At 49.2% G+C, this 23,448-nt stretch overlaps 1 protein-coding gene across 1 annotated transcript in view; it reads left to right on the forward strand.

The window, feature by feature from the left end:
- The window catches only part of IQANK1 (IQ motif and ankyrin repeat containing 1), a 28,237-nt gene that overhangs the window by 1,672 nt on the left and 3,117 nt on the right, over positions 1–23,448 (forward strand). The window contains 5 exon segments of the mRNA XM_057737021.1: positions 1,592–1,732; positions 15,929–16,065; positions 16,177–16,255; positions 16,258–16,400; positions 16,472–16,595. Of these exon segments, the coding sequence (XP_057593004.1) occupies positions 1,592–1,732; positions 15,929–16,065; positions 16,177–16,255; positions 16,258–16,400; positions 16,472–16,595 (624 nt within the window).

Genomic DNA, 23,448 nt, shown 5'->3' on the forward strand with positions numbered 1-23,448 from the left:
GGGTGGTGCTGGCCTCACCCCCAGATACACTCCCAGCACCACCAGTCGCCTTCGTGCCCCTGATGCCTCCAAGGCCAGGGTAGCGAGCCTGACCTTGTCCTGAGGACAGGGCCAGAGCACAGAAAGTTTACAAAGTCCTGACTGTCGACTTTATAGAAGTCATACATGCCCAGCGTGTGTCCTAGAAGGACATCCAGTAGCAGGAGGTTTGGGCAAGAGGCAGACGTGAGAGGAAACAGGGGATGTGGCAGGTGAGGCCCCAGGAAGCGCCAGGCGGGGATGTCCAGAGGTTCCGCCGCTCTGAGAGGACTGTCTAACTGTCCATGTCCTGGTGTCACTTTCTCAAGACCCAGGTGCCTGGTGAGAAGTCCAGTCTGTCCTTGGGGCATGCTCCCGTTGTCAGGCAAAGGAGGGACAGGTGTCTGCCCCTCCCCCCATTTTGGTTTCTGTAGTGAGATGTGGGCTCCCACAGAGTTTTCCACAACAGAAGCCAGCCTTTCAAGGCAGGGGTCCCGAAGCCTCCACAGGCCAGTCCACTCTTCTCTGAGGCCGGTGCTCTGTAGGACACGGAGTAAGACAAGCCAGGCTCTTGCCTGGCTTCTTTCTGCTAGAGGTGGGTCCCCAGCTCAGCGTCAGGGCAGGTGTAACAGCCGCCCAGTAGACCCTCGATTTCAGTGCGTCCCCTCACAATGGAAGGTGTCAAATAGGACCGCTCTGCACAGGGCTGGGCAGCCAGAGGTTGAGGACGTGCATGCCCCACCCCCGCGGCTGCCACGCTCACGTGTCTTGGGAGCCTTGGGAGCGAGGCCTCGTGTCCCGTGGCTCACCCGGAGCCTTCCGGACAGGGGGCACACCTGGGCGGCGTCCCATGGAGAAGCTGCTTTCCCACTCTGGGTCTGCTCCAAGAGGTCCGCCCGGAGAGCGTCTTCCCTAGCCGTGTTCCTCTGTCGCCACCCACGTTTCTGATGATCTGTCCAAATCGTCAGCCAGAGTGTGTGGGCTGATGTAAAGGAGGTTACTCGGCAGGACGGTCCCTGGTCTAGATCAGCCTTGGTTAGATGGGCTTGTGCTGTTGGGCCCACGTGTCACTGGTGTCCGTGCCACCACGGCCACTCTGTTCACGGGCCTTTGCCTAAGCAATGGGTGGCCGAGGAGAGAGGCTGGCCAACATCCACAGGCCAGTGGCGCTGCCCACTCGGGCGTCGGACGCCTCCCCTGCCGTGGACTCTCCCTGGGGTGTCACCATGAGCCGCGGAGCCAGCCCCACATGCTTGGTGCCGCCGAGCCTGCCCCGATGCTGGCCCCTCCGCGCCCCTCCCCGGGCCTGCCTGTCCCTGTTGCTCCCCACGTGTTCACGTCAGGCTCCCGGTGAGCCAGCCAAGCCCCTCACTGTTGTCCTGGAGTCCGTTCACCTGCACACCACAGGCACTCTTCCCAGCCACCAGAAGTGGGGAACCAGGTACCCCGGGAGAGTTCCCTCCTCCGCTGTCCTTCGGGACCTCCCAAGAGAGGAGCTGTGATGTGGCAGTGCCGTGGTGAGGACTGAGCTCTGTGAATCCAGCCCGAGTCCCTCCTCCACCGCCTCCCCCAGGAATGCTGTTGGCGTGGGCTGGGGTCCCGGGGAGCGGCGCCAACGCCTCTGTGGAGAGAGGGGTGTGGATGTCCTCCTGCCGCCGGCGCCGCTGGAGCGTCCTTTCTGTCATAAAGGATCGCGCTGTGTGTGCCCGACACGGTGAGTCCAGGGAGCGAGGGCCCCGGCTTGGGGTGGGGAGCTCAGGCTGCTTGTCTTCTGGTGCCCCGGTTGGACGCGCAGGCTCCAGCAGGGCCCACAGCATCCAGGGAGCTGTTCTCCAGACCCAGAGCTATGTTCTCCCAGGGAAGGCACAGCCTCGCTCTGGAGCCTGAGGTCTGTGCTGCAGCCCTCCCACGGCACCCTTCTCCCCACGAATCCCTTCAGCTTGTCAGACCTGCTGGCCACTCAGCAGCTCACACCTCCGCCAGGACCTCTGGGCTCGACCGTCAGCCTTCTGGGTCTCCCAGGACGTGGTGGGGGGGTGCTGATGCAGCGTCTCGGAGGCCTGCCACATGCTGGGCCTCTTTCTGGCTGGAAGGAGGTCTGAGGCGTAGCAATCTGTCTTTTACCTTTATGGTGTCCCGGCACGTCCCAGATCCACGAACCCTAAAAACGTCATTGGCGTGGTGTTATCTGCCCCCCTCTGGACCTTCCTGGATCAGTGAGCTGTCAGGATAACCTAGGTTCCTGCCCTGTTTCCCTGTAGCTGGAAACAACAATTAATGCACACTCAGCACAAATTTATTGTCTTGTGGTTCTGGGGGTTAGAAGTCCGACGTGGGCCTCTGTGGCCTGGCTGTGCTTCCTGCAGGCGCCAGAGGAGAATCTGCTTGCTTGTCCTCTCCGAGCTCCTAGAGGCACCCACGTGCCTTGGCTTCCACCTGTAAGGTCCCCTACGATGACACCGCACTACACACATAATCCAGGGTGGTTTCCCTGTCTGAAGCTCAGCCTGTTGGCAACCTTAATTCCATCTCCAGGCTTTGTTGCCGTTTGCCACGTAACACAAGGTACTCACCGACTCCTAGGAACAGGACGTGGTTGGGGGGCTTTCTGCCCGCTGCAGTCCCTACACAGGCATGGACAGGAGGAGAAAGCCATGGCCAGTCGGCCGTCACACGCCACAGTGCCAGAGGCTGTGTGGACCTGCTCCAGGGGAGACACCACCTCCAGCCTGGCAGCCCTGATTGCTCCTGCCGCCTGTGCACGTTTCCTGTCATCCACCATCTTCCACCATCATTTGTTTCTTGCCAAGGCCACACAGGTGAATTTAATGGAGATGTGATGGTACCATCACACCTGTTTTCCTCAAGTCTTTTTTTTTTTTTTTTAAAGCTTCATTTTAAAAACTATTTATTTATTTGGGCTGTGTTGAGTCTTCACTGCTGCACGCGGGCTTCCTCTAGTTGCATGGAGTGGGGGCTACTCTTTATTGCGGTGCACAGACTCCTCAGTGCAGTGGCTTCTCTTGTTGCGGAGCACGGGCTCTAGGTGTGCGGGCTTAGTTGCTCCGTGGCATGTGGGATGTTCCCGGACCGGGGATTGAACCCATGTCCCCCGCATTGGCGGGCAGGTTCTTAACCACTGCGCCACCAGGGAAGTCCCAGGCTTTATTTTTTTAGAGCAAAATTGAGGGGAAGAACAGAGATTTTCCACAGAGGCCCAGTCCCCACACATGCACCTCATTATCAACACCCCCACCAGAGTGGGACATTGGTGACAAGTGATAAGCCTTCACAAACACACCGTGATCACCCGAAGTCTATAGTTTGTAGTAGGGTTTTTGCTGTTGTATGTTGTTTAATGACATGTACCCGTCACTGTGGTATCATACAGAGTATTTTCATTGCCCTAAAATTCCCGGGTTCTGTCTGTTCCTCCCACCCCCTTCAGTCCCTCACACCACCGATCTTTTTATTATCTCCATAGTTTTGCCTTTTCCAGAATGTCATATAGTTGGAATCATATAGTATTATAGCCTTCTCGGGTTGGCTTCTTTCACTTAGTGACATGCATTTAAGGTTCCCCCAGGTCTTTTTAGTGCTGAGTAGTATTTCTTTTTCCGGAGGGACTGCCATGTAGTTATCGACTCACCTACTGAAGGACATCCTGGTTCCTTCCAGGTTTTGGCCACTACGAATAAAGCTGCTGTAACCACCTGTGTGCAGGATTCGACGTGAACATATAATCTCAGCTCTTTTTGGTAAATTCAAGGAGCACAACTGCCGAATCGCTAGCGTGTCTCGTGTTACGAGAAGCTGCCTGTCTTCCACAGTGGCTGCACCCTGCTGTGTGCCCACCAGCAACGAACGCGTGCTCCTGCTGCTCCACACCTCGCCAGGATCTGGTGTCCTGTGTGTGGACTGCGGCCACTCTGAGGGGAGTGCAGGGCCGTCTCACTGCTGTTTTCAGCTGCGTTTCCCTGATGACAGATGCTGTGGAGCACCTTTCCTCTGCTCGCGTGCCAGCGGCATGTGTTCTTTACTGACGTGTCTGTTCGGGTCTTTGGCCCATTTTAAAATCAGGTTGTTTTCTTACTGGTGGGTTTTAAGAGTTCTTTGTCTAGTTCAGATAACAGTCCTTTATCATTTGTGTCTTTTGCCAACATTTTCTCCCAGTCTGTCTTTAAAAGAACAGAAATTTTTAATTTTAATGAAGTGCAGCTTATCAATTGTTCTTTTGGGGGGGGGGGGATTTATGACTTTTACTTTATATTTGGCAAATGCTGGGCTTATCTCTTTGGGTTCTACCTTATCCTAGATGTCGTCCCAGGAATTCCTTACTATTTTTATTTGTTTTTTTTTAAATTAATTATTTATTGACTGCATTGGGTCTTCGTTGCTGCACATGGGCTTTCTCTAGTTGCTGAGAGCGGGGGCTACTCTTCATTGTGGTGCACAGGCTCCTCGTTGTAGTGGCTTCTCTTGTTGTGGAGCACAGGCCCTAGGCGCGTGGGCTTCAATAGTTGCGGCACATGGGCTCAGTGGTTGTGGCGCACGGGCTTAGCTGCTCCGTGGCATATGGAATCTTCCCAGGGCAGGGCTTGAACCCATGTCCCCTGCACTGGCAGGTGAATTCTTTACCACTGCACCACCTAGGAATTCCTTATTTGTTCTTTAATACTTTTAATGAACTGTATTTTTTTTAAATTTTTTTGGCGTATAGTTGCTTTACAATGTTGTGTTAGTTTCTACTGTACAGCAAAGTGAATCAGCCACACATAAATCCCTCTTTCTTGGATTTCCTTCCCATTTAGGTCACCACAGAGCCTTGAGTAGAGTTCCCTGTGCTATACAGTAGGTTCTCATTAGTTATCTATTTTACACATAATAGCGTATATATATCAATTCCAATCTCCCAATCCTTCCCACCCCTGCCCCAATCGTTTCTTTCATGAATTGTGCCTTTGAGGTTATACCTAAAAAGTCATTGCCAAACCCAAGGTCATCTGGGTCTTCTGCTCTGTTACCTTCTAGGACTTAGTTTTGTGTTTTATGTTTAGGTCTGTGATCCATTTTGAGTTAATTTCCGTGAAGGGTGTGAGGTCTATGTCCAGATTCATTTTCTTGCGTGTGGACGTCCACTTGTTCCAGCACCATCTGTTGAAGAGACCATCTTTGCTCCGTTGCACTGCCTCTGCCCCTTTGTCAGAGATCAGTCGACTATATCTGTGGGGTCCCTCAAGGCTTTGATGCTGGTACCAATCTCTGCAGCTCTCCAGGAAATGACTCTTTCCATCTTGCTCCCTGTCCTGGTGGGTCCCGCTTGGCTCTTGCTACCACAACAGCTCTGTTGGTCAAGAAGCCGGTGTGAGCATTCTGCCAGGAGATAAGTGTACCTGTCCCAGCTGGACCTGGGGATGGACCTGGGCCACAGCACCGCCCATCCCTTGGCCTCCATTCTGTAAATAGAGGACCATGACGACGCTGCAAAACCCCAGGTGTCAGTGTCAGTTTAGGTATCACTTCCAACAGTCCTCAGAAACCTCTTCATTCCCCTCTACCCAGTCACAGTGAGCACTGGCAGTGGCCACCGACTCCTCCAGGGAAGGCTTGGGAGAACAGTCAGCGTTGGGAGAGCACGTGTAGAGGCATTGCAGGGGCCTCCTCCAGGTGCATGTGGCGTCCTCTTTAACCTAGGAGCTGTGAATCTTTGACTTGTATCTGGAAACTGGGTGAGAGACGGGTGGCTGATGTCAGATTTCTGGCTGGCAGAGCCTGGTGTTCCTCTGATTACACGAACTGAGCAATGCCTGGAGACTGCCCTGCATCTCGCCCCAGGCCAAGGCACGCTGACCGCCATGCTCCCTGCTGCCTGTCGCGATACCATCTTGCCTCCGAGAGTGGAGTGCCGCTGCTTCACCTCCTCCGTTCTGGAATCCCAGCTCCTCACTGAAGTCAGAGGAGAGCCGCCACAGAGCTCACAGGTGTGTTTTTTCATTGTTTTGATGAAGGGGTGTCCTCTGAACCTTCCCAGGGGTCCTAGTCAGGTGGAGGCCTCAAGGCTCACATCAGCCAGTTCCTGTAAAACAAACAAGCAAACACGTTGTTTGGAAGTAGTCGATCTCTTCCTGGAGCTGCCCTGCAGTCCCCTGCAGCATCTGCTCCGACCCCTGGCTCTGATCACTGGCCTCGGGCAAGAGAGGGGGACCGAGGGGCCTCCGGCGGGGCCATCATGGCTCAGAAGACCGCTGTCCTCAGGCGAAGGGGCAGGCGGCGTCTCCTGGCGCGGAACCAGCTGCTGACGCTGGCACGTGTGACCACTGCCTGGGGCAGCACAAGATGCCAAGGAGACAGAGGAGCGGAGCCCTTCTGCTGCCTCCTGCCTGCAGATCCCCTCCTCATGCCCCTGCTGGCAGAATAAGACTGCCGCTGCGGGCACAGGAGCCTTGTGGTCTGCGGCGGCGGCAGCAATGCGAAGTGGACCGTGGGACGGCGGAGGGGGGCTTGATGCTGAGAGGGAAGGCGTGCTGACGGACGCCCCAGGCCCCGGGCTGCGGCCTCCACACGTGCCCGGCCCGCTTGTGTGAGCACCGCACGCAGTGTGTGCTTCTCCTGACAGGACGCCGCTGTCCTGGGGATGAAGATGGTTTCGCTGTCGTTCCAAAAAGTGGAGACAAAGTCCCGGGGGCCTCTGCGTCCCTGGGCGATGTTAATCATGCCTTAAATTCATTCACGTCTCACCTGCAACCTGGGTGTCCTGAAACTTAAACACAAAATTGTAAAGCTTACCAACACCAACAAGCCTTACATTAAATACAGGAGAATAAAACAGAGTGGAAAAGGAAATCAGTCAACCTATCCCACATACGGAAGAAACGAGGAAGAAACCGACACAGCCAGCACCGTCCTCTCCGCAGCTGGCCCTGCCTGCGGGCGTGCCCTCCGCCGCCCCTTCCCTGTGCCCTTGGCCTCCGCTGGGATGCCTGCGGGTCCGGTTCTCCCCCCGAAGGACACGGATCGTCGCTGGCGCTTCTGTGTCTGCTTGTCTTCGGTTGCTTCGGTTTTGCATCGACGTTTACGTTTACTATGAGCCGTGTGAGCTCCAGGCAGTCAACCCAGCACCCCCTCCAGCGCAGTGACTCCCTTCTTTGTCCGCTGCTTTAGTGGTCAGGCCTCAGAGGTCTCACCACCCTCACATCAGCTTGTGGAAGCGTTGCTCTCCTGGAAGCTAAGACCCCTCAACCGGCAGACCTCCAGGCTTGGAGAGAGGAAACAGCAATACCTTGGGTGGTCGCTAGGCAGCATGGGGAGAGGCCGCTTGCTCTCCGCCGCTGGCTCCCAGCGCCTCGTGCCCGGCACGGCGCCACAGGTGGCAGACTTAGTGAGGGGTGTGCTCCCTTCTGGTCTCTGTGGGTCAGGAATCCAGGCCCGGCTCAGCAGGGCCCTCTGCTCAGCGCCTCACAGGCTGCTGTCGCGTGCCGCCTGGGGCTGTGGTCTCATTGGGGCTCCGCGCGGGAAGGGTTCCCTCCCTCGGGGGCCTTGGGTGCGGGACCCTGTGCCTCGCTGGCCTTGTCCAGTGGGCCTCTCCAGAGGGCATCTGACAATATGTCTTTTACGTACACAGTCGGGGGCTGGGGAGACAACCACAGGTGGATCTTCCAGGCCCAGTGGGATCTGAACCTGGACCAAGACCCCATCTTCTCCTGTGCGCGGCTCGCGGAGCACAGCGGTGTTGGGGCCCGGAGCTGATTCAGAGCCAGGGGCTAGTCCTGAAGTGTCTGGCTGCTGCCCTTCCTCCAGGGCGGTGGCTGTGGGGAGCGGGCGGGCCCCTTGGGAGGCTGCGAGGCCGCTCTGACAGGTGGGGGGTCCCTCCTGGAGGGCGTGGGGGCCAGGCTGCCGCGCCGTGGTGCCCACGGCTGTCTCATCGGTGCCAGGTCAAGGACAGAAGCACAACCGAGGAGACTCACACTTGTCCTGGGGGCTGTTTCCTGGCACCTTCTGGCGCCTGCCAGGAAGACATGGAAAAGGCGGATTTGAATATGAGAGTTGGCCGAAGAGCTGTTGGGAGTCTAAAAACCAAGAAGGGGATGCGGAGGCACAGGCACCCTTTCAGAAACAGCCATCTGCTTTACCACGGGAAGAAAGAGAAGCCCTGGAGCCATCAGAGCCCAGAAGCGGCGGCCGGGAGCCCGTGGGGGCCGCGAGCCGACTCTGAAGGGCGCTCCGCCCGGCGCGGCCCTGGCTGCGGGCCTTCCCGCGGCTCTTCTGACCCCCGAGCGGGCAGCCAGGAGGGGCGCCGGGGGCGGGCCTCTCCCGGGGGGGGGGGGCTGGCCGTCCGGGCACAGGGTCCGGAAGGGCAGGTGCCTGGCGGCGGAGGGGCAGCGGGCGCGCAGGGCGGCGCGCAGGGCGGGGGGTCGCGCGGAGCGGGAGGGCAGGCGGACCCCGCGGCGGGCGCGGTGCGGGCCACGCGGGCTCCCGCAGCCCACGCGCCACTGACGGGTGTCGGCGCCCGCGGGGCGTCGGGGAGCAGGAAGCGGCGCAGAGGGGCGCGGGCCGAGGCGAGGGCTGCGGGGATGCCGGGTGCGTCTGATGCAGTCCCGCCTGTTTCACTGCAGCACGCCTTTCCTACACAGCGCTCACTCTTTACGTTCTGTGATCCCACAGCCGGATTTTGTGCACATTAGTCATCTTGAACAGTTGTGTGCTGACAGCAGTCGTGACAGCTCAATCCAGGAGATTTTTTTTTTTTAATGTGGAGCCTTGTACTTACAGGGAAAACTTTGATTTTCAAAATAATTTATTGCAATTATATATTATAGGAAATATCACAGGATTATCAGTAACAGGCATGAAATAGAGAAATAGATTAGGATATAAATCTTTGTAGAAAGTGGGATGGATATAAAATTTCAAGGAGAACGTCACAAGGTGCCATTTCTAATTATAAAAGAAGTTGCTTGTGTATATTTAAAAAACGAGTGATGATGGGTATGAAATGCTTATGGTATATGTAATCCATTGATAAAGTAAGAGTTTTATTTAAAATTTTTATATACCACAAATTTGATCTTTTGCAACTATTTAAACTTATTATGAAAAATTTTAGATGTCAACTTTAAAATTTGCAAGGATGGGGACTTCCCTGGTGGTCCAGTGGTAAAGACTCCACATTTCCACTGCTGGGGGCATGGGTTCAATCCCTGGTTGTGGAACAAAGATCCCACATGCTGCGGAACATGGCAAAAAATAAGTAAATAAATAAATAAAATAAAATAAAATTTGTAAGAAGGTACATACTTTTGCATTTTTATTTTTATTTATTTTTAAATTAAAAAATTAATTGAGGTGTAGTTGATTTACAATATATTAGTTTCAAGTGTATAACTGTGATTCACAATTTTTATAGATTATACATTTATAGTTGTAAAATATGACTGCATTCCCCGTGTTATACAGTACAGCCTGTAGCTTATTTCTTGTATACACAGTAGTTTGTACCTCTTAATTCCCTACTCCTATCTTGGTCCTCCACCTTCTATCTCCCCACTGGTAATTATTAGATTTCTATATCTGTTCATCTGTTTCTGTTTTGCTACATTCATTTCTTTGTTTTATTTTTTTGATCCTGAATATGAGTGATAACATAGAGTATTTGTCTTTCCCTGTCTGACTTATTTCACTAAGCATAATACTGTCCAGGTCCAACCTTGTTGTGGCAAATGGTGAAATTTCATTATTTTTTAATGGCTAAGTAGTGTTCCATTGTGTGTGTGTGTGTGTGTGTGTGTGTGTATATATATATATATATGTATATACATACCACGTTTTCTTTATCCATCCAAGTGTCTATCTGTTGATAGACACTAACGTTGTTGCCATATGTTGGCAATTGTAAATAATGCTGCTCTGAAGATTGGAGTGCAATTATCTTTTCCAATTAGTGTTTTCATTTTTTTTGGATATATACCCACGAGTGAAATTGCTGGGTCATGTGGTGGTTCTGTTTTTAGTTATTTGAGAAACTGCCATACTGTTTTCCACAGTGGCTGCACCAATTTACATTCCCACCAACAGCGTATCAGGGTTTCCTTTTCTCCATATACTCACCAACATTTGTTATTTGTGGTCTTTTTGATGATAGCCATTCTGACAGGTGTGAGGTGATAGCTCATTGTGGTTCTAATTTGCATTTCTCTGATGATTAACAGTGTTGAGCATCTTTTCATGTGCCTCTTGACCATCTGTATATCTTCTTTGGAAAAATGTCTATTCAGGTCTTCTGCCCATTTTTTAATCGGGTTGTTCATTTGCTTGTTGATGTTGTATGACCTGATATTATATTTTGGATATTAACCCCTTATTAGTCACATCATTAGCAAATATTTTCTTCCATTCTGTAGGCCGTCTTTTCATTTTGTTGATGATTTCCTTTGCTGTGCAATACCTTCTAAGTCTAATTAGGTCCCATTTACTTATTTTTGCTTTTATTTCCTTTGCTTTAGGAAACAGACCCAAAAAAGATATTGCTGTGATTTATATCAAAGATTGTTCTGCTTATGTTTTCCTCTAGGACTTTTATGGTATCTGGTCTTACATTTAGGTCTTTAATCCATTTGAGACTATTTTTGTAGATGGTGTCAGAGAATGCTTTAATTACATTGTTAACATTAGCTGTCCAGTTTTCATACACCACTTATTAAAGAGACTGTCTCTTCTCCATTGTATATTCTTGCCTTCTTTGTCATAGATTAAGTAACTGTAACTGTGCATGGGTTTATTTCTGGGCTTTCTATCCTGTTCCATTGATCTCTACTTCTGTTTTTGTGCCAGTACCATACTATTTTGATTACTGTAGCTTTGTAGTATAGTCTGAAGTCTGGGACTGTGATTCCTCCAGTTCTTCTTTCTCAAGATTGCTTTGGCTATTTGGGATCTTTTGTGTTTCCATATAAAATTTTAAAATTATTTGTTCTAGTTCTGTGAAAAATGCCCTTGGTATTTTGATAGGGATTACATTGAATCTATAGATTGCCTTGGGTAACATGGTCATTTTAACAGCATCAGTTCTTCCAATTCAGGAACACAGTTTATCTTTCCATCCGTTGGTGTTGTCTTCAATTTCTTTCATCAGTGTCTTATAGTTTTCCTAGTCCAGGTCTTTTACTTCCTTAGTAGGTTTATTCCTAAGTATTTTATTATTTTTGATGTGATGGTAAATGGAATTGTTTCCTTAATTTCTCTTTCCAGTACTTCATTGTTAGTGAATAGAAATGCAACAGACTTCTGTGTATTGATTTTGTATCCTGCAGCTTTACCAGATTCAATGATGAGCTCTGGTAGTTTTCTGGTGGCATCTTTAGGATTTTCTATCCCAAAGTGATCCATTATCATGGCATCTGCAAATAGTGACAATTCTTCCTTTCCAATTTGGATTCATTTCTTTTTCTTGTCTGATTGCTGTGGCAAGGACTTCTAAAACTGTGTTGAATAATAGTGGTGAGAGTGGGCATGCTTGTCTTGTTCCTGATCTTAGAGGAAATGCTTTTCACCATTGAGTATGATGTGAGCTGTGGACTTATCATGTATGGCCTGTATTATATTGAGGGATCTTCCCTCTATCCCCACTTGGTGGAGAGTTTTTGTCATAAATGGATGTTGAATTTTGTCAAAAGCTTTTTCTGCATTTATTGAGATGACATATGATCTTTATTCTTCAGTTTGTTAATGTAGTGTATCACATTGATTGATTTGCAGATATTGAACCCGAATGAATTTTTGGCCAACCCAACAAATGTAATGTGATCAATCACATATGTGTTTTAAATCTCATCTTAGTGTTTGCTTCATACTTTTCAGTTTACTTGTTGTCCATTTTTACTCTCCTTCCTGGCCTTCTTTTAATCCATTAAAATGTTTCCAGTTTTTTCTCCTCTTAGCAGTTAGATATAAATTTATATTTTCTGTGCGGCATAACAAATTACCAAAAACTTAGCAACTTAAAACAATATACATTTATTATCTCACTGTTTCTGTGGGTTGGGCATCTAAGTGTGACCCACCTGGTGCCCCTCAGGACCTCACAGGCTGCAGTCGAGGTGTCAGCTGGGCTGTGGTCTCACTGGAGGCTTGAATGGGGAAGAATCCACCTCCAGGTTCATTTGCGTTGTTGGCAGGATCTGTCTCCTTGGAGGACTGAGTCCTGGCTTTCTGTTCATTGGCCGGAGGTGCTCTCCAGGCTTGGAGGCCACATACAGCTCCCCACAACATGGCGCCTCTGCAGCCAGTCCTCAACACAGCCGTTTGCATCTTTCAGGCCAGCAGGAGAGTCAGTGGGCTAAGATGGAATCTTCCAGAATGTGATGTAACCATGGGAGTGACAGCCTATCACCTTTGCCTGAAGCACTTCACAGATCCCACCCACACTCAAGGAGAGAGCTCACGCAGGGCATAAGCCACGGGGCATCACCTTAGTGTGTGTCTACCAAAATGTTCTCTTACTAATCTTGTAGTAGTTACCCTAGAGTTTACAAAATATCCTTGAATTCTCCAAGTCTACTATAACTTTCTACTCTTTTGACATTGCAAGAACCTTAGCCCTTTTAGCTGCACTTACCCTCTTCCAATACATATGTTATTATTTTGTGTGTGTTTTAACTCTCATATATCTGTGATGTTGGTGTTACTGCTTTGCACAGCTCTCATGTGTTTTCTTTCCAATGCACCCTCCCTGCCTGCACCTCCATGTCCCATTTGGCTTTGTCTCTTCTGCCTTTTTCCCTTCTCTTTTGTCTTTCTCTTCAGTGTTGGTCTGCTGCTGCTGAATCCTCCTAAGGTTTTGTTTGCCCAAAGGTATGTTTATTTTGCATTAAAAACTTTTTTTTTTTAACCCTTTGAAGGGGTAAAGAAGATTTTTCTCATTACATTTAGTTTTTGGCAGTTGTACAACGGTGTGCTCTGGTGTTTGTGTGTGCTTGCTTGTTTTTGTACTCTTCCTGCTTGGGACTCCTCACGCATATCAGAGCTCTGACTGGATCTCTTGTTGGTTTTGAAACACACTCTTTGAACGTTGCTGCCTCCCTCTCTCTCTCCTGTGACGTTTGCATCAGACCTTTCCCTTTGTCTCTCTGTCTTTAATCTGGGTATTTTCATTTGTACTGTATTCCAGGTTACTAATTCTATTTTCAGCTATATCTATTATGCTGTTAAACTTAGCCATTGAGCTCTCAACTTATGTTTTGTATATTTACGTTCTAGAATTTCCATTTGGTTCTTTACTATAGTTTCCAGTTCTCTGCCCAAACTCTTCAGACTTGTCTTTTAATTCCTTAAATATATCACTTGTAATTATTTTAAAGTCAGTGTCCAAGAACTCCATTATTGGCTCCATCTGGGTCTGTTTCCATTGTTCATCATTTCTCTTGTTTTTCACTCATATCTTGGTTCCTCATTAGCCTGATATGTTTTGGTTGCTGTACATTGCATACTAAAAATGTTGGAGGTACGCTAAAGTCCTGGACAATGACATCTTCTTCCAGAGGAGATTTCTTTTGTTTCTGGTAGGCACCAAAGCTAGAGGCAACTCGAGGTTACCTTAATCTAGTCAGGGGGTTGAGTGATTTGAAGCTGAGAATCCTGTTCCTGCCAGGGTTATTTTATTTCCCAAAGGATGGAGTTCTTCAGGATTCTAACTCAATAGAATTGCCAGATAAAATACAGGACACTCATTTAAATTTGAATTTCAGATAAACAATACATCCTTTTTTAGTGTATGTCCTCAAGATTATGTCTGTATTTTTATTAGCTAAATCTGAAAACCCTAAACCCTTACCCAGTGCTCTAGAATACAAATTTGGTCCCCTTGTTGCTGAGACCTGCGGAAGCCCTGCTTGCATTGTGCCCGCGCCCTCCCCTGGGCACTGTGCTCTGACACTGGCGGCTACTGCCAGGGGAAGCCCATCTGCTGGTCTGGGGCCGCTCCTGTGCTCTCCTGCCCTGAGCTCACTCCCTTTGTCTTTGCAGTGCCTTCAGACACATTGTTTCCGCATGTTCATTCTGTCCATCTTTTCTATTGCTGTCATTGGGAAGTCTGGTCTGAACCTCCTTCGCTGACAAGGCAGAAGCAGAACCACATGTAGGAGCTTCTGGAGCTACTCTCCTCCCTTTGGAATTTTGTGAATACTGACTCACTGACGTCTATATTTGATGTTGCTACAAAAAGTCTTAGGAGAGCATGGTTTGGTTTCTTTTCTACTTGGCTGCTTGAATAACTTTTTTTTTTTTAATATATACATTTAAAATATTTATTTATTTGGCTGTTCTGGGTCTTAGTTGTGGCACGTGGGATCTTTTTTTCATTGCAGCACGCAGGATCTTTAGTTGCGGCATGCAGGATCTAGTTCCCTGACAAGGGATGAACCTTGGGCCCCTGCATTGGGAGCATGGAGTCTTAACCCCTGGACCACCAGGGACGTCCCAATGATGTTTTTTTGTGTGTGTTTGTTTTTTTTAAGAGTCAGCAACCTAAGCAAGATGTATCCGATGCCGGTTGTTTTGTTTCCTAGTATACTCTTTGTCCCTTTTGTCTTGAGTCATTTCAGGAAAATTTCTTTGTATTTTATCTCTAAATACTTTTCCCATCACTAGTCTCTGCATTCTAGAGACACTAATCATTGTCACATTTTATTGTCATCAGCTGTGTCTCCTCCTTCCGGTTTCCTTCTCCTTGCTAGCATACACCGTGACCCTCAGACCCATCTTTCCTGCTCCACTCTGCACCACATCGGCTCTGTTTTCAGCTGCTCCTGCTTTAGCTGTTGGTCTGAAGAACTGAGTACTGTTTTCCATTTGTCTTCTTTTCTGTGATGACTCTATTATTTACCTCCTCATTCTGTTTTTTCCATCTTGCCTTTGATCCCTTGTCCTATTGAATTTCTGTTTTAATTAAGTTCCTCCCTGGCTTGCGGTGCTTTTGGAGAGCTGGCTTTTCTGCTTGTTTTCTTCCAGCGTCTTCTGAATGCATGTCATCCTGCATTCTCCCCTGCCATTCTTTCACACTGAGCTTGGCCACTGGGTCTGGCTTTCCTCTGCTCCAAGTCTCAATTACAGAAACATAGGTTGAGCCGTTACTTTCGGGACTCACAGTGTTCTATTAATGGACTGCTGGAAAGCCCTGTACCGTCACCCCATTTTAGAGAAAGGGACACTGAGGCCCAGAGAGGTTAACTGGTGGTCACATCACATGGGCAGAGGGGCAGGTGGGTGTGAACGCCTCTCCTAGAGCTAGGTCTTTGGACCCTCCCTGTGGCCCACTGGGTTGCTGGGGGCGAGGCTGGGTCTCAAGGGCCTCGGGCTCTCTCTCCGGAGTTCCAGTGTGCCTGTGGGTTGAGATGCCTGCCGCCCCCCCACCCCCCGCAGCCCAGGCAGCCCCCGCTCTGGATGCTGGTGCCTGGATTCGGAAGGGGTCCTTCTGGCTTTCAGAGGGAAGGGGTCTTGTGGGGATCCACAGGGACGTCTCCGCCAGAAGCCATTTTTCTGTCTTCCTCAGGTTTCCCACCAGTGTCTCCAGCCCATCTTCCCAGGCTGGGGGCTCAGAGGGTATTTGCAGGGTCCCAGCGGCGTCTGGAGTGGGTAAGGGCCGCAGACCTTGCAACGACACCTAGCTCCTATCTCCACTCTCGGCAGCCACTCCTCGTACCTCCTCATTTGCTCTTTGCCGGTGGGTTACCCCGGTTTGATGGTGTCTGTGGATTTTAGGACACTTTTGATCCTTTTGTCAGGTCACGAGGGAGTGAGCCTGCTCCACTCGCCTTGTTTACCTGGAGCTCGGGTACACCAGGTGTCGGTCGGCCCCGCAGCCGCGTGGACCGGCAGCGTGGAGGGGAGCGTTGGGATCCATAAGCCCTCTCCCCACTAGCAGGGCCAACCGCAGAGGACCAAGCAGCCACCGTCATCCAGTGTGCCTTCCAGAAGCTGCTAGCGAGAAAGGAGCTGGCCCGCCGTCAGCAGGAGCACCAGGACTACCTGGAGCTGATGGAGAAGCTGCAGAAGGAGGTGCGGTCTGGCGGGGGTGGGGCGGGGGCATGACTGCAGGGCTGGGGGCGGGGACGCAGGCTGGGGGTGGGGCCCAGGGCTGCGGCACTGACCGCACTGGGCCACCCGCAGGCCTTCGTGGCCCAGCTGCGGCGGGAGCAGGAGGAGGCCCGCCGGCGGCGGGGAGAAGCGGCGGCGGCCGAGCAGCGGCGGCAGCGCGGCAGCTGCAACGGCACCTGGCCCGGGTGGGCTTCGAGGACAGCGGTGGGAACACGCCCGTGTGCGAAGCAGCGGCGGGAGGGCAGTCCCTGGCCATCCAGCCGCTGGCCGAGCAGGGCGCCAGTCCCAACAGCAAGGCGGGCGCCGGGCGAGGACTGGGGGCCGCGCCTCGCCGGGGCCGGCCCTGCTCAGTGAGCACATCCCGCAGGGTGCCTTCGGCCGGACGCCGCTGTACCGAGCGGCCTTCGGGGGCCACCTGGAAGCAGTGGAGGTGCTTCTGAAGCTCGGAGCTGACCCCCGGGTGTATGCGGACGATGGCAGCACCCCCGAGCAGGTGCGCGGGCATGGGCGGAAGCCCCCGCGAGGCTCTCTCTCTCCTGCCTCCCCCAAGGCTGTCATGAGCCTGGTGGCTGGTCCCGAATCTTCCAGAACCCAGAACCACCTTCAAGGCCTTTGTAGGCCCTTTCCCTTCCGAAGTCCTCGCTGTGAGCCTTCCCGGGCACGCACGATTAAGACCACAGCTCCGGGTTTCTATGGGCCTTCTCTGATCCGAGTTCTACTCATGTCTCTGGACCCTCAGTCCACCTTGTAAATAATGTTACTGTGGGAAGTGGGGGAACAGGTTGGCTCCTCGGGACAGGCGTGGAATGTCACGGGCATTAAGAGCAGCTCTAGGCCCGCCCCCGGCTCCTCACTCAGAATTTCCTCCTCTCTGAGAAAACTGCGCCCTAAGGCTTGGAGCCACGACCCCTGCGCACCAGCGGCTCCACCTCACAGCTCCTCCCTGGCGCCTGGAACCGCCGTCAGGGGTGGGGGGGGGCTTTTCCCAGGCCCTGGGCCAGGCTGGGGACGTGGGTGCCTGCACTTCTCCCTGGCCCAGGAGGCCAGATCTGATGAGGCCGATCCAGGGCCTATGATATGAGAGCAGCTGTGAAGCCAGGTCACCTAATGCCACCACCTTAATTTCTTTAAATGAGCCTGAGTGGAATCTCAGGCCCCCACCCATCTCAGCAGTACATCCTTCCACCCCAGCGTGTAGAGCCAAGGTGTTGCCTGGAAAATGTGGGATTGGCCAGGGATCTGCTGCTGATCCTCTGCTTCCACCTGTGGGATGCCACGGCCTTTGCCAGGTGGGGACCTCATGCCCTGGGCCCCACCTTCACCCCTAGCTGCCTCCTTAGGTGCTTCTCCTGGCTTCCCCCTGTCTTAGAAGGCATTGGCGCAGTGGTTAAGAATCCTCCTGCCAATGCAGGGGATGCAGGCTTGTTCCCTGGTCCGGGAAAATCCTACATGCTGCAGAGTAACTAAGCCCATGCGCCACAACTACTGAGCCTGCACTCTAGAGCCCGTGAGCCACAACTACTGAAGCCCATGCACCTTCAGCCTGTGCTCTGCAACAAGAGAAGCCACCACAACGAGAAGCCCATGCACCACAGCGAAGAGTAGCTCCTGCTCGCCTCAACTAGAGAAAGCCCGCGTGCAGCAACGAAGACCCAACACAGCCAATACATAAATAATTAACAACAACAACAACAAAACCCAGCGGAGGCTTTGGCTTCAAACTGCTCCTGCTTCCTCCTCAGACAAAGGAGCAGAAGGTGAGGCTAGGAGGACTGAAGGGCCTGGCCATGGCCTCAGAGGGGCTCGAGTGAGGAGGGGCAGAAGGAGGCCCTCCTCTCAGCTGGCTGTGCTGGGGGAAGGCCCGGGCAGTGGACAGGGGGCATGAGGGCTGGAGAAGCGTGCAGGCGGCCGTCTGGGGGTGTTGAGGAGGATGGCCAACCCACCCCTGCCTGAGGATTGGTAGGGCTCAGAGGGCACTGAGAAGAGCAGCACGTGGGGGCGGGAGGCCACTGGCTGCGGGAGGGACAGGCTCTTCAACAGGTGGTGCTGGAGCAGTTGGACGTCCACAGGCAAAGGAATGAAACTTCACCTAAACCTTGCACCGTGTAAAAAAACTAACTCAAAATGGATTATGGATTTAAATGCAAAATGTAAACTGTGAAACCTTTAGAAGAACACAGGAGAAAATCTTTGGGACCTATGGCTTGGTAAAGAGTTCTCAGACAAAAAACACAATCCATAAAAGAAAAAAAACCCAACAAATTGTACTTCATCAAAATGTAAAATTTTTGCTCTGCTGAAGCCCCTGCTAAGAGGGTGAAAAGACAGGCCACAGAGAGGGAGAAAATCCTCGCAGAGCACACGTGTGACAAAGGACCTACGTTTATAACATCCAAATGACTCTCAAAACTCAATGGTAAGTCATATGGTCCAGTTATGAAGTGAACAAAGGACGTGGAGAGAAATTTCCCTGAAGAGGATACGGCGATGCCGGTCAACACGAGGTGTTCAGCATCATCACACCTAGCGATGCAGAGACGCTACAGTGGAAACCAGGGTGTAAGGCACAGGGTGCAGACAAGCGGGTCTCACCCGGGCTCCTGGAAGTGAGAGCTGGCTCATGGGAGGGTGAAGTGCGCAGCTGCTCTGCAACACAGTGTGGCCACGGCTTAAGAAACCAACGTACATTTCCCATGGGACTCAGCGGTCACACTGCTGGGCATTTTAGTCCAGTAAAATGAAGACTGTGTCTACATGAAAGTGGGCACACACATGTTCACAGCAGCTTTACGTGTAACAGCCCCAAACTGGAAACCACCTAGGTGTTCTTCAGTAGGTGAAAGGTTAAGCCAGCTCAGGCTGGTCGGTCCACATGCAGAGCATGCCTCAGCCGTGTGAAGGAAGGCACTGGTGGTACAGCAACACCTGGACGGGCCTCAAGGGCCTTGTGCCGAGTGGAAAAGAGCCCACCTCACAGGGTTACGTGCCGTCTAATTCTATTTACGTAATTTCAAAATGACGAAATTATGGAGATGGAGGCGAGCTCAGTGCCTTCCAGGGGTGGGGAATAGGGGCAGGGAAGGAAAGGGGAGAGAGGTGGGTGTGACTAGTGGTGGTGACACAGGAGCTCTGTGGTGATGGGACAGGTCTGCATCTTGACTGTGGCGGTGGGTGCACACATCTACACACAGGATAAAACTGCACATGACTGTGCAGACGTAAAGCAATACGTGCAATTGCTGAAACAAAGTCAGTGGAGTCTGTGGCTGTACTGTGCCTGTATCCTGGTGCGTGTATTGCACTACAGTTTTGCAAGATGCCATCACTGGAGAGAACTTGTTAAGGGTACATGCAACTTCCTGTAAATCTGTAATTGTTTCCAAATAAAAGTTTAATAAAATTACCAGTCATGCAAGGAAACAGGAAAATAGAATCCTAGTGAAGAGCAAAGGCGATCAAAACTGATGCAGAAATGATAGAATAAGCAGACAAGGACACTAAACTTAGAGCTGGCACACACCCCTACAGCTATCCATCTTTGTTTTTATCTACATACTTCTAAACCTCTGAAAACTGAAATGTTTGAGGTGAAAAATACACTGGATGCAATTAATGGCAGATTAGACATCAAAAGAAAAATTAGTGAATTAGAAGACATAGCAATAGAAATTACCCAAAATGAAACACAGAAAGAACACTGAAAAAAAATGAACAGAGATTTCTGCTTCTAGGATGGAGTAAATGGAACCTGATTTATCCTTCCACCTGAAATAATGACAACAAAATCCAGACAGAATATATGAAACAATGGTTTTCAAGACATTGGGCATCAGGGAATAATCCGTGATCCCCAAGAGGCTGGAAATAAACTACGTGAGCCCTCTGATTGCCCAGTTTACCACCTGGCCACCTTGAGAGCGTTTCCAGGCTGTGCTGTAGGAAGGGGCAGTCCCCTGAGTGAAGGAGACAGGGTTCAGAGTCCAGGGACTCCAAGGCAGTCACACTGCAAGTGCCGGAAAGAAGAGAGCTGCAAAGGGAAAGCGCGTTCCAGAAATAACACTGCTGCAGCAACAGGGACGGACCTAGCCGTTGTCTCGCTGAGTGGCATCAGACAGAGAAAGGCAAATACGTGATAGTGCTTACACGTGGGGTCTAAAGAAATGGTGCAGATGAACTTATTTACAAAACAAGTAGAGTCACAGATGTATATAACAAACTTATGGTTACCAGCGGGAAAAGAGGGGAGGGATACATTGGGAGGTTGAGAGTGACACATATACACTACTATATATAAACTAGGTAACTAATAAGGACCTGCTGTACAGCACAGGGAACTCTACTCAGTAGTCTGCAATGCCCTATATGGGAAAAGAATCTAAAAAAGAGTGGACATATGTATATGCATAACGGATATGTATACCTGAAACTAACACAACATTGTAAATCAACTATACTCCAATAAAATTAAAAAAAAAAAAAAAAAAAAGATCATTCCAGAGGTGTGTAGGTGCACCTTTGGAGATTCAGGTGAATACTCAGTGGCTCGTGTGTGAAGAAATGTCTCAAGGTTGGGGACAGAGCCATCTGTCAGGAGGGAAGGAAGCAATGCCTAGCCCGTCCCCACCAGCCCAAGCAGGAAACCTCACAATCCGTGGGGCATTGGGTAGGGCCCTTAGCAGGGTCTCGTCTCAGAGAAATAATCAGCCCTAGAATAAAGGCTGCTCTGGTACAGCCTCACCAATCGTAGAGGAAGACCCAAAGGATAAAACTTTCCAAGTAATTTAACTGTATCTCAAAACAAAATCCAAGGATACGTGTAGACATACAAAATATACAGCTCCTAACAAGGCAAAACGCACACTGTCTGGCATCCAATGAAAGAGTCTCAGACATACAAAGATGCAGAAAAATATGACCATAATGAGAAAACTCAAGAAATTAAGACAAACCCAGAACTGACATGGATGTTAGAATTAGCATGAGACATTTACAGAGCTATTATACCTGTATTCCAGATGCTCGAAAAATTGAAGAGAGACATGGAAGACAAAAATTTTAAATTCCAGAGGTAAAAATGACAATGAGATGAAAAACAAAAAACTATGGATGTGATTAATGTCAGATTAGACAGAACAGAGGTAAAGATTAGTGAATTTGAAAGCTTAACAATCAAAACTACTCCAAACAAAACCACACAGAGAAAAAGGAATTATTCCAGACAAAACAAGGATCAGCAATGAGCTGTGGGGACAATTTCAGGAGGCCTAATATGTATGTAATTGGAGTCTCTAAAGGAGAGAAGAAAGAAAGGAAACAGAAATACATATATATTTGAAGAAATAATAACCTTAAAGTTTCCACATTTGATGAAAGTATAAACCACATTCCCAAAATCTCAACAAACACCAATTTCAACAAGAAACAGGAAGAAAAATCAGGCTAAGGCACAATATGATAAAATATCTCAAAGCCAGTGCTAAAGAGGAAATCTTAAAAGCAGCCAGAGGAGAAAAGACATGTTCTAGACAGAAGAACAAAGATAAGGATTACAGCGGATTTCTTGTTGGAAACGATGCAAGTGCGGAGATGGTGGAGCAACATCTTTAAAGGTACCGAAGGGGGAAAAATCTTGTCAGCCTAGAATTCTATACCCAGTGCAAATATCTTTCATAATTGAAGGCAAAATAAAGACATACCTTTCCAGACATACAGAAGCTGAAAGACTCCATCACCAGCAGACTCGCACTATAAGAAATGTCAATGGAAGGCCTACCAATAGAAGGAAAGGGATGTCACATGGAAATATGGACCCACTCAAAGGTGTGAGGTAACTACGTAGGTAAATGTATAAGATATTGCCTTATTGTTTAAATTTATTGAAAAGGTAATTGAAGAAACAAAAATAATGGCAATGTGTCATGGGGTTTTATAACACATGTAGATACACATACTGAAAATTCCATAAATTATAGTTGTTTGGCTCAAATATGTGACAAAAATATTGTAAAGGTTGGCAGGGGGAAATGGAAATATACTGTGGAAGTTCTTACACTGTATGTGAAGTGGTACAATATTATTTGAAGGTAGATTGTAATAAGTTACAGGTATATGTATACGGTAAACCCTAAAGTAACTACTAAATATCAACAGTTATAGTTAATAAAATAATATAGGAGATACAATGGAATTCTAAAAAATATGCAATCAGAAAGGAGGCAAAAAAAAGAAGAAAAGGAGAATAAGCAGGGACTTCCCTGGTGGTCCAGTGGGTTAAGACTCTGTGCTCCCAACGCAGGGGGCAGCCCGAGTTTGATCCCTGGTCAGGGAACTAGATCCCACATGCTGCAACTAAGAGCCTGCGTGCTACAACTAAAAGAGCCTGCATGCCAGAACTAAAGATCCCACATGCTGCAACAGAGACTCCGCATTTGGAAATGAAGATTCTCTGTGCTGCAACTAAGACCAGCCAAATAAATAAATATAAGAAGTAAATAAATATTAAAAAAGAAAAGAAGAGATGGAACCAGTAGAAAATAGCAAAGGGTAATTTTTACCTCAACGATATCAATAATCTCATTAAATGTAGATGGTCTAAACACCTCAATTAAAAGGCAGAGATTGTCATTTGGATTTTAAAAATCCAACTATATTCTGCCTATAAGAAACAAATTTAAAATATGGGACTTCCCTGGCAGTCCAGCAGTTAAGACTCTACACTTCCACTTCAGGGGGTGTGGGTCCGATCCCTGGTCAGGGAACTAAGATCCTGCATGCCTCGCAGTGTGGCCAAAATGTAAAAAAATAATAATAATTAAATAAAGACAAATAGGTGCAAATTAAAAGGATAGAACAAATATGCCATGGTAACACTAAATATAAGAAAGCTGAAATGACTATTAACATCAGAAAAAGTAGACTTCAGAACAAAGACTATTACTGAGGAGATAAGAATCATTTCATAAGGACAAAGGGATCGTTTCATCAGGAGGACGTAAGAATTCCAAATGTTTCTGCAGCTACTAACAGAGCTTCCAAATACATGAAGCAAAAACTGACAGAGCTACAAGGAGAACTAAATCCACAATTACAGTAGCAGATTTCAACGTCCCCATCTCAGTAACTGGTGAAACAAGTAGACAGAAAAATCAGTAATGATGTATGTAGAAGATTAAATAACTATCAACCATTATCTGTCCCTCCATCCATCATCCCTTTATCATTCATCTATCCATCTATCAGTTTTCCAAAGTTTATCCATTCAATCCAACATTTTTTCCCAGTAGTTGATTTACTCTTTCATCAATTCACACATTTTCTCATTAACTTGTGAGCCATTTATTGATT

Source organism: Hippopotamus amphibius, chromosome 5 (genome assembly GCF_030028045.1).
Source record: "Hippopotamus amphibius kiboko isolate mHipAmp2 chromosome 5, mHipAmp2.hap2, whole genome shotgun sequence".
NCBI classification, from domain to species: domain Eukaryota; kingdom Metazoa; phylum Chordata; class Mammalia; order Artiodactyla; family Hippopotamidae; genus Hippopotamus; species Hippopotamus amphibius.